Consider the following 16458-nt stretch of genomic DNA (forward strand, 5'->3'; position numbering starts at 1 on the left):
TCTGCTCTTGCTCTCGGGTTACCAGCAGGTCCCTCCCTACCCCACAACCCCGCTCTGAATGGGTCGTACTCACGCACAGCTTTGCTTCTTTAAAATACACTGGTATATTTAGCAACAGTAAGCGACTTTACACGATAAGGAGGAGGCATGGTTCAGATTAAGTAGGTAAATAAAACTCAGTCAAGTTAATCAAAAGCAGGCTTCACAAAACAAAAGTCTTTTTGATTTGGTCATTTCAAGAGAGATGATTTGAAGGAGGAAAAAAAGCTTCGTATATTACAACTTAATCTAGGGAGGGAAAAAAATACCATTTTTCCCCCTCCCCTTTCTCTAAAAGGCAACTTGCTGCAGTTTATTTAAACTAGAATTTCTTCACTTTGAAACCAAAATATGCAAGTTATGCCATGTATTTTTGCTGCATAAAGTGAAAAATCCCGTATTTTCACAAGTGTATTTTTTTTAGAACTGGATTCAGACATTAAAACATTACTTTCAGCTTTGCTGGGAAATGAAACTGGCACCAGTAAAGTTCTGAACTTTCACTCAATACTAACTCAGTTTTGCAGATGAAAAGGTCCCTGCTCTTTGTATATTACATTTAATTTCATTATTAAAACTGAACTTCATGACTTATATAATGGTATCATAAAGTTACACAATATTCACTTGTTTTTATTATTAATACATTTTGAGACAGGGTGAAAAAAATTAATGTGCTGAAGTACTAAGCCAATATAACTCCATTTACTGAACACGTGCATAGAAATTGAGCCACTTTGTGACAAAAATAATTTAATGCAATGAAGTATAAAGTGCTATTTAAAAAGGAAAACATTTTTCACTGTAAAAAAATAAGTGCATTATCACCTACTCTGTTCTCTCATTTCAGTGTTCATTGAAATACGGTTCTATTAGAATACATTTCTTTATGCAAACTGTAATAAAGATGGTGCATTATTAATTACAGACCGATTTAAGCAGACACACTCAGACATAATAAATTAATTGATGCCAATATTTAGATCTGTAACCAGAGGCCATATGGCTTCATCAATTTTATGCAATTACAAAGGTGTGTATCAGAATACACTCTTATCGCCTAAGCTTGAAGGGAGCTGGAATCAGACTAAGCAAGAAAAAAAAAGTAATTCTATTCTTACCTAAAATCCTACCTATAAGCCTAAATCTAAAATTTTTAAGTGTTTCTTCTAACAAGCTGGTGGTAAAATTTACATCTAATAATGTAAAACTTTATGATTACTACTATACCTAGACAAGTTAACTTGTTATTTTGTGAACACGTTTTTCCTCTTTTTTCTGCAGCACAGGAACCCCCGGTGAGAGAACACAGCAGAGAGAACTGAAAGATGTCAGGGGGAAAGAAAAAAGACAAGCGGCTTGAGGAAAGCGATTTACATAGCTGTGCATTTCTAAACCTTTCCTTTATCACATGCCCTGCTGTGTCTTTACACACGCTCCTTGGGTCTGCGGGGTTCGGGACTTTCTGGGCCAATGTCAGCAGTAAGGACAGCATTAGAGGCATGAAAGCACTGTCGAAGCCTACCTGGGGAGTCACAGCTCTGCGAAGAGCTACAGGTTTGTGGACGAGACCTGGAAGGACCAAGAGCACGAGACCGAGCAGAGCGTGGCTGTCAGACGGCAAGCCATGGCAGAGCGAGCTCCTTCCAACTCTTTTATAACGCAGCCCCCGAGCAGCGATAACTTTACTCCAGATACAAATTCAAGTACGCGATTCTCCTCTTCTGTCATGCCACAAAATTAGAAACTTGCAAGAGAGAATTAAAAAAAAAGGCCAGAAGGAATAAACTTCACTATCAAGGGACTGTTTCTTTTTTTCCAAGTGTTCTCTCCAAGTGAGCTCTATTTACTCTGAGCTCCCAGGGATGTACATGTACTTTCAATCCATTTTAATAAAACCATGAAGACCCGAACTCCACCACTTGTGAAATCTGCAGGCACCATTGCCAAACCACAGAAACACACTGACTGTGTCTCATAAGCACCGAGTGATACAAGCCAATACAGAATTTCAGACAATTTTGAGTCCGCATCAGATGTCAACACGGCTGCAACCTACTGTGCAGCAATAAAAGCAGATATCCCTCGGTCCTCATCTTCCACGTGCATTTTGAAGAACACAAGCCACCTCCCAAATTTTGTTTCACCTCACAGTACCACCTCCCTAAATAACAGGAGTTTCATCACGGAACACTTAGTTTCCCCATGTACAGAAAATTTTATAATGTATAAGCTTGCATGGTCTGTCAGATCATTATCCTCATAAATCCATCCATGACTTCAACATTTGCTTGATGTAAATAGATTTCAGAACAGTTCTGGAAGGAACAGCATAGCTGTACGACACAGTGGACATGCTGGCTCCAGAAGCAAGGGCCCATACAGTAGCATTTATTTCCAATATTACACAACACACGTTGCCCAAAGCACAGCTTTTAATCTTCCATCCGCAACTCCGTGTGAAATACAAACACATTAACTCAGAGATAGGCTGCAATTTTCAAAGAATCCTAAAACAGCCATACATTTGCTTTTAAATGCCCAGTGCGCCAACCAAACTAGTAGGATCAAAGAAAAATGTATTTCTTCCTACCTGCAGTAAAACAGATCGGTGCCACGCGCGCATTCTCCCTTGTGCTACCCATTGGTACAAAGGCTTGCTACTAAGCCTACCTGTAAGCAAGGACTAAAGCTGTGCATGAAGCATCGATAGCCTAAGCCTCCCTCGCACCACTCCCAAGCAGTTACACGTGTACTACTCACCAACGTCACGCAAAGGAGCCTCCAAAACAGCTCCTGTGTGGACCTCTCTATGCCTATATAATTTAATTCTGAAGAATTGAGATATTTTCTGTGATAAGCATTGTGGAACAAATCTCAGGCACTTCAGAAGGCACAAAAGGAACACGATGCCTCCAACTCAGTTTCCTGAGTTTTATACGAAATGTTCATCTGGTTGCTGGAAGATAAGACAACCACTGTTTTTACTCTCTTAACTGCATCACTATAGTACAATTGACTACCACTGAACTTACTGTTTTTCTTTCTATACACGATGACAGTATCCTCAGTTAAAGGAAAAAGCTGCATAGAAAATTGAGAAAAGTGTCTCTAGGGAGTTTTAAGGTTTTAACTTTAAATAACGCTTGGTGAAAGCAATTTAACGCAGGAAAACCCCTGTTGCTGATTTGGGGTTTTGTCTTCAAATAAACATGCTTATGAAAGATTTATAAATATTTGAATCCTGTTGCACAGGTGTAGCCAGGTGCTAAACAGGGCAGAGGGGTTTCTTTGCAATCTGAGCTTCCACATTATGTTTTCCCAAGTAATTCTGCCTACCTCTTCCTGGCCAAGCCGGGAAGGAAAATTCAGTCTCCATGCTAGTGACACGTTCGTTACCATCTGCTCAGGAAAAAAAAGAAACAGCATAAGCTAGATTATTTCTCTGAGATTAATCAAAAGGCTGAAGTACAAAAGATAACCTATAAAAGAGAAGAAAGAGAATATATTTCCCCTTTTCAACTATTTGGGTCATTCACTTGAAGGGCTGATCTGCAGCAGAGGCTGACACGCATGTCCTCTCTAACGATGGCAGAACAGAGCTCTGCCCCCCGTCATTGTACGTGGCCTCCTGTTCAAATTTGGCACCTAAGCTCTGCACACAGGGACTATTTATGTGAAGACAGCTTAATATTTTATATACAGCACAGAGCTGTTTGTCCTGTAACAATACAGGTAAGTGGGAATTTACGTTAAAAAATAATGACTGAAAACTGTTCATTCCTACACCACTTTAAAAGGTTAATTCGCGCCCTCCACCCCCCCAAAAAAAAAAAAAATTCAGCGCTGCCAGTTTCTTTCCAGGTAAATTTAAGCGGCACTGTAAAATATGAAGTAGTTTAAGACCTCCCCCCCCCCATCACTTCAATACTAAACCAAATTTAAAAATCTGAAATTATTCTCAGGTAGCAAATTAGTATATAAATAATTGGCAATGCACCGCAAGCAGTATTTCTTTCCAAGTAACTCCTTATGAAAATGAAGCAGCACGGGGAATTTACGGTGCTTTTCATGGCAAGAAACCCAGGGTATCTGTATAAACAGGTTTTATACTTCAGGCAGTTTTATTTTTGTAAAATATTTTCCAGTAGTCCTAGATCTCATTTTTAATAGGAGAAAGTATGGTATTTAACCACTTGAATGCAAAGAGATTTCATTCCAAACTAACTACGGCTAATTTGAGAATACATAGTAATAAACAACAAACAATTATATAGATGAGCAGTATTCTTAAATAAGGCTGGCGTAATGGCATGACAAGTTGTGGGCTTTTCAAAAAAGCATTAGCACTATCTGGTCTTGCAAAAAGAACAAGGGAGAACAAAAACAAGTGACCTTAACCCGTTAAGTATGTGACCAGTTTAAGTGACCAGTTAAAGGTCACTTAGACAAGTGACCTTAACTGGTTAAGTATCCTTAACCAGTATGAACAGTATCTTATTAGTGTCCAGGAGGTCTTTAGCTGTAAAATACTGGTGTAAAATACTTTGAAGTTTACCATCATGCCAATAAAGCAAAGCAAACATATGTGTAGAATATAAGGGAATATAGGCACTGAACTTGCCTATCTTTACTTACACACACAAACTCACCCCCCTTTAAAATGAGATACCTAATTTTTGTTACTTCCAACATAAAATATAAACCAGACCTCCAGTAAAGGGATGAGAGCACCCACAACCATGTCACCGACCTGCCCAAGTAAAGCCCATGCCGGTCCCTCTCCCACCTGTTTGATGCAGGAGCAGACCCGGAGATTTCAGCAGAGCTGCTTGGGAGTTGCACACCTCAGCCTGGCAAGTGAAGCAGAGCAAAACCAAACTCCACAGGCCCTTCAGCTCTAAAGCTGAATATTAGGGCAACGGGAACATAGTTATGCCCCACTCTCCTCCATGCTAAACGGGTCTTGTAAATTCAAGCTGCTTCAGAGCAGCTGACCAAAGCCCCATTTCCAATATTGCATTAAACAATTAACCACTGCTGTTGCTGCACTTCATACTCCAGCAAGTGCAAGCAGACTCTCTGTCTCTGTCCCAAAAGAGGCCAATAAACCATGGGAACAGATAGACTCTGAATCTGCCCGGCCTCTCCTAGTCATTTTGTACAATACGAAACTAACAGCCTTAAAAAAAAAAAAAAAAGGATGCTTCTAAGAAAAAAACGAAATCCCTGGTTTGCCTTATATGAGGCTGGAGGAAAACAAACCTTCAAAAAAACGGAAAGACACAACATAGCTGGGGTGAGGGGGGAAGACCCTGTATTTTGATCCTGGCATCAAATGCTAAAACCTACTGAGACACTGTTTATTAATTGCAAAACAGAACTACTAAAAGCAAAGAAATAAAGTAACAGTTTTCATCCACTGATATTCAATTATTTCCAAAATTCACAATTTGTCTTCTTCAAAAAGAAGAATTCTTCACCAAAAGTATAATCGATTTTCCTTACAAGATTAATTTTTCCTGATACCTGTGAGGTTGAAAACTGGGTAAATACTAGTTGCAGAATAACTAACTACTCTTTAGCAAGGTATTCTCTTGATTCTTACAAATCCATGCAAGAGTTGGAAGAAGGATGTAATGAACTGTATTTGCTTAAAAGTTAAGAAGAAAAGCAACTTTATGTTTGTCATGAAACAGTTTAATCATCACTGTACAGTTCTAGGACTGTGCTTGGATAGTCTCTTTCTAGATAGCTTTACGAAGGTGGTACAATCTACAAGGCTTGAAATGAAGGGACAAAATAAGCCAACTGACTTTATTACTTAAAACCGCAGTATAACTTTTTATCCTCCTCCTAAATACACAGTGATTTGTAAAATTCACAACTCTCTAAATTTAAGATGAAATACTGTTCTGTAATTACCCACATAAAAGGTGAGGTATAGCTATCATCTTTTTTTCTTGCTATTTTCAAGTTTGACCCTGGACTCTCTATCCATCACACACGGATACATCTGCGTTTGTCTCACCACAGAAAAGTCAGGTTTGAAAAGGTTTGCATGAACACATTATATTCAGGAATAACAAACTTGATCTGAAGATAGCAATCCTCAACTTACTAACGTAAGCGCGGGAGCAAAAATATCTTCTGGTTTATAAAAGCCCTGATGGAGTTCGAGGCTGATGTCCTGGCACACCGGTTCCTCCCCGGCATCCCCATGCCAGGCTGACCTCAGGCACGTCCACTACGACACACAGCCCAGCGCGGGAGGATCCGCAGCTTCCCTGGGTACAGGAAGGGTTCGGGACTCACCGAGGACAGAAACTGGTCCCAGTTTGTCTCCCTCTGGACAAGGCACTACCCAGGGAACGGAGCTGCACAACAGACCTTAAGGAACCATAAAACAAGACAGCAAAAAGACTGCGTGTCTCGAAAAGCACAAGGTTATGCACATCTGACATGGTAACATTATTTTAGCGTGCGATGCTGCTCTGAGTGCTGTGAGATGACCGAGTGACTCTCCAGTTCAGCACAGGCAGAGAAACAGAGGTAATTAAAAGCAAGCAAAATAAATAACTGTGTTAATTACGACACTGGCAGTTTAGCAACATGATCTGACCTATTTGTAGCTGTATTTAATGAATGGGTAGAGTCAGTCTTAGGAGCACCTGAAGGTGTCACAGTACCAAGATTTTAATCACAGCAGAAGCCAAAAGCTGGTCTCCTTCCCAAGGAGAAAGCCCTGTCCTAACAGGGACTGGTCAGAGCATTTGTCAGCAGCGACCGCGAGCAACACCAGGAGCCCGGTTCCAGCAGAGAAACCTGTGCTGACACTGAAACATGAGCTGCACCCCCAGGGAACCCGGGAGTAATTTATTTGGCATCCATGAAAGTGTAGGCTTGGTACCAAGTACCATGAGAAGTTACTCAAAAAAAAACAAAAGAAAAGGGAAAAAAAAAAAGGAAAAAGAAAAAAAAGGAAAAGAAGGAATCTGGAGTCACACCAAGATATTCCCCCATCAACAGCCAGAACCACTGCTGTGCCGTTCAGAAATAAAGCTCTGCAACAGGAGGAGAGATCGAAGAAAAGCACAGGAAACAGTTTTTTCTTCCAATTTGACTGAAACTATTTATTGATTTTGGAGACTCCCCTCGTGGCACTCTCAGACAAAACCAGAGGGGAAAATACATGTCCCATGCACAGTAAAATCAGACATGCCATCCTTGATGTATTTACCTAAGTGGTTATTTTTGCTACATGTGCAAGATACTCACCTCAAACAAAAAGGGAAAATGCAGAAAGAAAAGCCGTCTAAGCACAGAAGTAAGAACAAAAATGAAATAATATGTTTCATTATAAAATAACTTGGAGCTTTTATTATCTTTCTGGAACCTGCTAAAGCAGGACAAAAATAATGCTTATATCCCAAAATAACTCTACACAAGAGAAATAAAAGAAGTATTAGTATTTTAAAGGGTCTTGAACAGAATTTACTACTTTATTTTCTGTTACATTAGAAAGCCCCTGCCACAGCTCCCAACAGACCTCAGGGGCGAGCATGGGAGAACGCCCACTGCAGGATGTGTGGGGTGGGAAGGAAGAGAAGATCTTTTAAAACAAAAGTCATCTAGATAATATAAAACAGAGATTTTCGCAGCTTTCCTCCTGTGTCCCTGGAGAAGCTGGCTTTGACCGAGCTGATTCTGCATCTGGTGGATCTTACATACATCCCAACACGAGGACCTTCGTGCAGCCTCGGAGGACAAACTCCTCCTCATGTCACCATCACACCGTCTCCTGACACCACGTAACGCAAGTACCAAGGAGAAATCCAGCAGTCTCACCCCAAAAAAACAAACTGCCTTTCCAGAGGAAGGGGGACCAGCAGACCAACAGGAACGACCATCAGACCTGGGAGATGGCAGCAACTGGTCATCAGTGGTGCATCCGTACTCAGGCCCTTGGATTTTGTTGTTCTCTAGTCTAACTAAACCATCAAAAAATTATTAACAAAAAAGCAGTAATATAAAGAGGTTTTATATCATCTAACTATGAATGGTAGCAGATAAGTTTATTAAAACAATGTTTGAAAATTCAGAAAGCATCTCATCAATGTTACCCATTTTAAATCCCTATGTATTTGTGTGGTCTTCAAAAAAGAAGGGAAAAAAAAGTCATTAACCCTTGATTACCAAAAAACAACAGAGCTCTACCCTTCTGGCTCAACTTCACAATAAAACATCGGTACCAGTCGATCGGATCAGCATGCATTAATATAAATAAAACCCAACATACAGTGAAGGAAAACAGGTACGGCAAACAAAGAATTGTACTGCTTGTTAGCCACCCTTGCTGAAACATGAAGTAACACTTCTCTGATTAAGTACTTCTGGATTGGTACGTGCTGTTGAACCTTACAATACAGCTATATTTAGAACACTAATAACATAAAATGTAATTTTCTTTCTCAAGCTCCATGCCAGTGGTATAACTTTGCATCTTATCCGTTTATTTTATTGAGTAAAGGAAGTTTTCACTGTTAGCACCACAAAACGAGCACGGCTCAGAAAGACCGTATTTTCTTCTAGCCTTTGGGTCATTGCTAGAGCTTGCTATGGAAACATCGATTGCAACACAACAGCTTCAGGAATAGTGAGGCTTGTGTTTATTTGGCTTCTTGCTCAAAGAAAAAGGGAGGACTCCAGGCTGCCGGGTGGTCCTGGCAATTCAGCGTAGTAAAAGCTACCGCAGGTTTAAACCTCAGCCCCTCCTGTACCAAGCAGGTCCTCGAATGTGGGATTTCTGTAAGCAAGTTCCCTAATTACCTGGCTGCTGACTCCTTACGTGAGGGACTCTCCATCACACCTTCCTGAGCTGTTCTCTTCGCATACGCCACAGTAACGTGGAGAGAGAGAGGCAGAGCAACTCACAGACCAACTTTGTAACTTATGCGCAGGTCAATCTCCTTTAATAAAAATAAGACACTGGAGAGCACAGAACTGAACCCAAAAACGCCGTCTGTCTGCTGCACCTCTGCAAGTGCCTCGGGCCCAGCCTACACCAAGTTCTCACTTAATTTCCACCTTTCCTACCTGCTTTAATGATGCTCACCATCTTAAAAAAAAAACAGCAGAAAAAAAGTATGCCAGTGTTGTATCATTTTTTGAGTATCAGAGAAAGCTTTATAACTCACATTTCATCACTGAAACGGTCGGAGGAGACTGCCAACTCTCTTCCATACAACACACTGCAAGGAACACATAAAGCACAGCTTTGCACGCAAATATCAGGTTGAATTTACTGGGTCAGCAGTAAGAAGTAAATTTTTTTATCCTGTAGACACTCTCAATCTGGAAGCTATAGTGAGAACAAAGGAACATAAACAGAAAAAACATTCTCAATCAATTTTTTTTCCTCACTTCTCTGATTATGACAACTGCTCTGCACAAATGCACAGCATCTTAGGCAGCTTATTAGCTGGGGGAATCATGAAACCGAAAAGACAACATTTCTGGTGCGAGGGGACCGAAGCGGGAGGAGATTTTGTGTGTCAGTGCCATCGCAGTGCAGCCCTGCCACGCAATCTTTGTGACTCACTCCTTGGCATGGGTTAAGTCCCTGGCTCATCGCTGACACTCTCATGCTGAAACTATGACAACAATATACTATTCCCAGCATCACTTATTTAATGATAAGCAGCCTGCCTCACTGGGCAACTAACAGCTCTGGAAACACTCTATACTTAAAGAGGATTAATATGTTAATAAAGGTTGTAATTTCCATTAGCTGGGAATGCGGCTACTTTTAAAAGATACTTAAATCACAATTTTAGCTGAAAACACAGATTTTAAGTCTTTTCCCATTCTCAAATTCTAATGCAGGAGCTGGCTTAAGCCGCTACAGAAAAATAAATTTCTAAAGACCCCCCCATCTCTTAGAAGCAGCATTAAAGTCTGAAAGCTGTCAATATTCATGGAAATCACAATGCCAGAGCAACACAAAAAGCTGCAGCATACAGAACGCAGTCGTTGCCAGAAAATGAAGTGTTTGCTGATGCTAACAGAGTAGCTAAAGGCCAGACACGGGAACACTTGTTAAGGCACTGAATTGCGATTCAGCAGCAGTGAGGTAGTTCCCCAACTCTGCCACAGGCCTCCTGGCTGCTTTCGGAGCCGGTCATGTAAATATGTTCACACTTTTGCCTATATAAATAAAACGGAGTCTCCTACGTGTGCTTCTTTAACCCAAAAGAATATTGTTAGGAAGCCTTCATAAATGCTTGTAAGATAAATCAAGTCTGTGACAATAGGAGTCTTAACAGATATTTATAACACCACAGATGTTTAAGAATGCATACACACATAGAAGAAAACTCTCAGTCCTTTGAATGCAAAAGAAATCCCTTCAATCTGGCCATAATCATGGTTGTACTGTGATCTCAATTACTCAGCAAAAAGCAATATACCACTTCCTTAGCAAGATTAAATATGCACAAAGCAGCCATGTATTTACTGAACTGACTTCAAAATAAGTATTTAAGAAGTTGCTTTCCTTAATGGTCACCATCATCTAAAACTGCACCCGAGTGCTCTGAATTACAGCTAACCCCAACTTTCCCCAACTTTATCTAGTGCAGCATCCTGGAAATTCACTGTAATTGGTGCAGCTTGCCCAGATGGGGTGGCAAGTAAGACCTGTCCCATCAAAACGTAGCGCTACCTCCTGCTGCGCAGTGAAGTGCTTTCCTGAAGACAAGCAACTTGACTAAGATGTCCTGTAAACTTTCAGGAGCAAAACTTGCATAAAAACGAAGCTGGACTTACAAGGGAAAAGACATGAAGAACAAACAAGGCAGGCGACAGTAAGAAAGAGTAGGTTCAATTTCATCTAACAGTGGCAGGAGCGGCATAGAAGAGCAAGATTAAAAAATACAAAGGATATCCATGGGAAAGAAAATGAGAGACAATTGGGAGACTGGGAGAGTGAAAACAAATCCTGAATATTCTAGACAGCCCAGAAATGGAAGAGACTTTAAGAAGCCATCTATTTCATCCTCTACTCTGGTACAAGACTAACAGATTTCTGAAAGAAAGGAAAAAGAAAAAAAAGGGGAAAAGTAAGACAGGAGAAGTTGGAAACTGGAATTCAGAAAGAAGAGCTGTCAGAACTGTATTGCATTGCGTTTATCTCACCATTTAGCTTATTCTTACAATTAGCTTGCTTATCTTCAGCTATCCTGAGATATTAGTCATGACTGAAAACACAAATGTCTTCCAGTATATCGGGTCAATAGTTACATTCATATAGAGGTGCAAAACACACTAAAAATTGCCTTGCTTCATTTTATGCAATAGCAAGCACAATTATTCTGCCACCGTTACCCGAGTTTTATTTAATGTGACTTATCTCCACTGACACAAAAAGAAATACTTTGGACCCAACTACTTGTGAGAGGAGGATAGGGCTAATGCTGCCTGCAGTGCTAAAAAACGCATTACAGAGAAATGCCTTGTCTCAGGTGTGCACGTAAGAGCACCGTCTGAATTCCGCGGGAGCAGTGCACGTACAAACAGGGACACAACATGGAGGATAATGCCAAAAGCACAAGTGTCAGTCTTGCAACTGGCCAAGGCAGCAACCTTCAAAGCAGGTACCACACTGCTACTCCACATTTCTAACTGCAGTCACCATCCTTTGCCATCCAGTACTCTGCACATTACGCTGAAATCTCATATAAATACAAAGCAGAGGAAACATATAGAAATCGCCTAGTTTTTCAATTTTGATTTACAGATTACTTACACTGTTTTTTCTGTATACCCTAAATCCTCCAACATCTGAAGATGAGAGAGAGTTCAGTGTAAGCAGTGTTACGCAGACGTTCACATAGATGTTCTGCAGACTTGTTCTGTACCCTCCAGGCTTTTTGAGACAAGGTTTACAAATAACACACTAAACACAAGCATAATAATAACAACCTTTCTTTTTCTTTTTTTTTTTCTTTTTTAGCTGGATGTGCAGTTTCACAAAGTAACCCGCTTAGCTATGTGGAGTAGGCATAAAATAACAGGAAAAGGTTTCAACAAGTTGAGATGTGCAACTTGCTCTGTACCTGGCGGTTTGCTTTTCCAGGTTCTGAATGTGAGCGTTACTGACATTTTGCAGCCTTTATCCGTCGTCCAGGGTCACTTCAATCCAGCAGATTAAGTCCCTCCAAAGTAGGTGTGCTAGTGTGTGCCCATATTTATTAGTACCATAAGGCCCTGTGAGATAGGGAAGGAAGCTGAAGCACAGAAAATAAAGGTCCTACTTAAAGAAAGCACTCGTACGTCTTGTTTAACATAGAGGCTTTCCTCAGATGTGGTAAAGACTCCAGAGGAAGTTTTTCTGTGCTCAGATGTAAAGGCACGAAGAAGGACCCTCGAACCGCTGTTTTCCATGGGAGATGGAGATGCTTTCAGTGACAGGGAAAGATGCTCTGCACTTTGCGAGGCTCCTAATGGAGCAGAACCGAACTGGTCCTCTAAGTCCTCATTTTAGGCTTGAGCCCTCTATGCCACTTGTGACCAACCTAAGTCAATTATGCCACGCTATGGTCAAAAAAGTCACCACTCAAGACACCCAGAGAGCCCTATCTCTGCTCTCCCTAATGAAGCAAGGGCAGATGCACACACCAAGGCAGTGGGTTTTAAACAAGCGCATTACTCTCTTCTAGCACCTGTTGCATGATCACAGAAGAATAAATCCTAATTTCTGCTGCTGCTACTGATTGTCTTAAATTCTCCTTCATAAGCTAAAACAAATGTTTATTAAATAAAGCATTATGAACTTGGTAAAGCTTTACAAAACTCGTGCCTAGCAATTAGTAATAATAAAATTCTTGGTGCTGAAATCTACAGTTATTTTTGAAACCGAGAAATGGGGAAAACCCTGCAACACGAGCACAAACTGCATTTTCCTTTGCCATTTAAAACAAACCAAAAAAAACCCTAACAGTATCCTGCTTTTAAATGTGCAATTCTCAAGCAGCCGTGCCATAAAACACATGTAGTCAATTTATCTGTGTAAAGCACACAGCAGAGCTGCTCTACCCTGTACCAAATGATATATTAAATTTGTTCACTGTTTAGCAAGGGAAACTCCTAACATTGTTGTTAATGATTTACATACAGAGAGAACAGCTCTGCCTAAATTTTGTTAAAAATTGTGAAGTTGCGGTCATTTTAACCTCCCTTTCATAACTGCAAGCTAACCCAATCAATAAGCTGGAAACACGTATAGCATTTCTTCTGCCATGAAAGGAAAGTATTTCTGCCACAGTAGCCTTAAAAGCCAGCGTTCCCCGGGCATGCTCCATAGACGCAGCTCACATCTGGATTCATATGGGAACCAACAAGAACAGACGAAGCTGCCCTCTTTTCCTGGCCATAGCGGATTTCCTCATTGAACGAGTAAAACCTGATTAGGGACCAAACATCCACCGGTTGCCAGTACGGATGTTAGCAACTCAGGGAATTACGCACCGCTCACTGAAACCCAGAGCTGACAGCATGGGCACACCCAGGCTGGGAACCTCGGACTTGCAAGAGAAGGCAAGAAGCAGGATTTCAAGGCTGAAATCAGCTCAGATAAAACAGACTGGCAGGCCCCGTTGGTGGGCGCGATAGCGTTGCCATCAGCTTCCGCAGGAGCGGATTAGCACCCACACGCTTTGCTGTACAGTATCGCAAGCACATCTTCACCTCACGACTGGATTCGCCTCCTTGAGCTATGTCAGGAGCGATCCGACTGAAGTTAATGCAGTTACTGCAATTTCTGTTCATATACATTTCTGTGATATCCGAGTCTGGCTGCGCACAGGTTTACACAGATGAAACTGGCTACGTAGGATTCAGGAGGTTTGTTCAGAAACACCCTCAGACTCCCAGTGCTCACCTCCGAGACCCACCAACCACACGCTTTCGCACTTCAAATTCAAACTCTTTAATGAATCTTTGGATACCTAGCAATCAAGACAAATTTTTAATCAGCACTGCATCTGAGAAATGCTGGTTACTCTTCACACACGTAAATTGGCATCCTAGATCTCCTCTTCACAAGGATTTGAGAAAGCAGCTATGCTATTTTATCAGCTAAATGCAGGGAGGGGAGGTACATTATATCTACCGCTTTTCATAGAAGGTTAGCTTAAAAGGTCACGATCAAACAGGCTCATTTTTTAACAGGAATTAAGCATTTTATTTACAAGAAGAGCAGCAAGCTATGTCATGCTCTGCAAGCCAAAGAAACATTGCACACATACGGCTTCCTTACTACAGCACTAGTAACGGCACCTTGTCTTCACCCATGGCTCCCTGTTCTACTTTCAGGCACTACAAGACTTCCTACCAACCACAGAAACTCAGGAAATTAAACCTAACCAAACTACTGTAGCCCACTAGCATGTACTTTAAAGCTGTCTTCTATTTATCTGAAAATTAATTTATGACGTAAACGCTAGAACTAAAAATAAAGAAGCTGCTGAAGCAATCGCAGCCTTTTTCGGTCCGTGCAGACAGTGTGAAGTAGAGCAGTAAATTGCAGCGAGCAGACAGCACAGCTCCTAAAACTTGCCCAGCTTGTGCTCTGACAAAAGCGATCACTTAGGACTTCATCTTGCTGCTGCTCTCGTTGCTTAATTAACAGACTAATAAATTCACTTGCTGGCATGTCCTGCATTTGTTTCTTCTCTTTAAAAACCCCCAGTCCACCTGTGGTTTACACTAGGGCCGATCGTTATTTAGCATTACTACTGCGAGAGCGGTGCCTGTCACCGAAAGGCCGGAGGAACTGGGAGCAGCGGCCGGCACCGCGGTCGCCGACCAACCTCTGGCAAATTCTGGCGTTTTTAATTCGGGGTTGGCAGCGTTCTTCCTTCCTGCGCCGCGGCCGTGCGGTAGGGCCGGGGGACCCGCGGCCCGGACGCCTGAACAAACCTTTCAAAGGCTTCTGGCAGCTGCGTACTGGCACGCAGGCGGGCGGGCACACAGGCGAGAACCCCCGCCTGCGGCCGCCGGCTTCCCCGGAGCCGCCCGAGAGCGCAGCGCCCCCGGCGCCCCCCACCGCCGCCGCCGCCTCCTCGCCCAGCGCCCCGGCTCCAAACCGCGGCGGCCCGGGACGGGAGCCGCAGGCGACGGCTGCCTGCCGCCCCACGGGGCCGGAGCGCGCCTGGCCAGCCCGCACAGCCCTCTGCAAGAAACAAGCCCCAAACCAAACCCCGCTCTCCAGCCTCGCCGGTCTTGCAGACGGAGGGGCAGCGACGGCGGCAGGGTCGGGGCGCCCCTCCCAGAGGGGAAAGGCGAAGCGGACGCCCTCTCCCCCTCCTGACCTTTCCTCACCCCAGCTCCCCGGGCCGTGCCCCCTCTACCCCGCCCGCCGCCACCCCACCGCCTCCGAGGCGGGCTGCGCCCAGCGCGGCGGGGCGCCGACACCTGCGCGCCGGCTCCGACCTCGGCGGCTCGCCGCCCGGGGGAGGGAAGGCGGGAGAGAGGGAGGGAGAGAAGGCACCGAGGCCCGGCGGCCAGCGCCGCCGCTACCGCTGCCGCTTCTCGGAGGCGCTCCCGCCCGCGGAGGCGAGCGGCGGCCGGTCCGTCCCGGGTCGCGACGGGTGGCTTACCCGCTGGGAGGCTTGCTGGCCCCGGGGCGCACGAGGGTTTCCATCGCCGGGTCCCCCTCGCCGCTTCTGAACGGACGGGCCGGGCCGGACGCGGTCCTGCAGCGGGGCACCGGCGAAAGTCGGCGGCGGGGGGGGATCGGGAGAGGAGAGCAGAGGAGTGAGAGCCGGCCTCGCCCACTCCCTCACGCCCACCTCCCCGGCCGGCCCCGCTCCCCGCCCCGCACCGCCGCCGGGCGGCACTGCCCGGGGCGCCGCCGCCGCAGCTCCCCGCCCCGGCCGCGGGCTGCGGGCGGGGATGCCCCGCCGAGGCGGCAGACGGCGGCCTCTCGCCGCCCCCCGCCCGCCTTACCGGGCCGGCCGCGGGCACTGACAGCTTGGCTGCGCCCGCCGAGGAAGGGGCTGCCCGGCGGGGCGAGGGTCAGGCGGCGGGGCGGGCTGCGCTCCCGCCGGGGGCGAGCGGCTGAGCTCGGCGCGGCTGGCCGCTGCCCGCTCCGCGGCCCGGGCAGCCCGGGAGGGCGGGCGGGGGCGTGCAAGCCCGTTTCCATGTGACCGGCCGGGACAAACGCAAACACGGCGGCGGCCCCGCGGGCACTGCGGGGGCGGCCGCCCACGCCGCGGCGGGGGAGAGGAGGGGATGGGGGAACCCGCGGGAGGGAGAAGCGGCAAGCCCCACCGCCGGCACCAGCGCAGACAACCTCCTGCGCCTCTTTTGCCATAAACTTGGCAAAGCCAAAGCTCGCCGGGCGGCTGTCCCCCGCGG

At 44.7% G+C, this 16458-nt stretch overlaps 1 protein-coding gene across 8 annotated transcripts in view; it reads right to left on the reverse strand.

Annotated features, from left to right (window-relative positions):
* Positions 1-16225, reverse strand: part of COBL (cordon-bleu WH2 repeat protein) — a 164441-nt gene extending 148216 nt beyond the window's left edge. For 4 of the 8 annotated variants that reach the window (XM_075494109.1, XM_075494107.1, XM_075494108.1 and 1 more), the window contains exon 1: positions 15699-15884. In XM_075494109.1, coding sequence (XP_075350224.1) covers positions 15699-15742 — 44 coding nt within the window. In that variant the 5' untranslated portion in view covers positions 15743-15884. Of the gene's footprint in view, positions 1-15698; positions 15889-16047 lie in introns of those variants that run through there. The other 4 variants (XM_075494106.1, XM_075494111.1, XM_075494105.1 and 1 more) reach the window with 3 other exon arrangements.
* Positions 16226-16458: the final 233 nt, after the last annotated feature.

This window comes from Mycteria americana, chromosome 2 (genome assembly GCF_035582795.1).
Source record: "Mycteria americana isolate JAX WOST 10 ecotype Jacksonville Zoo and Gardens chromosome 2, USCA_MyAme_1.0, whole genome shotgun sequence".
NCBI classification, from domain to species: Eukaryota; Metazoa; Chordata; class Aves; order Ciconiiformes; family Ciconiidae; genus Mycteria; species Mycteria americana.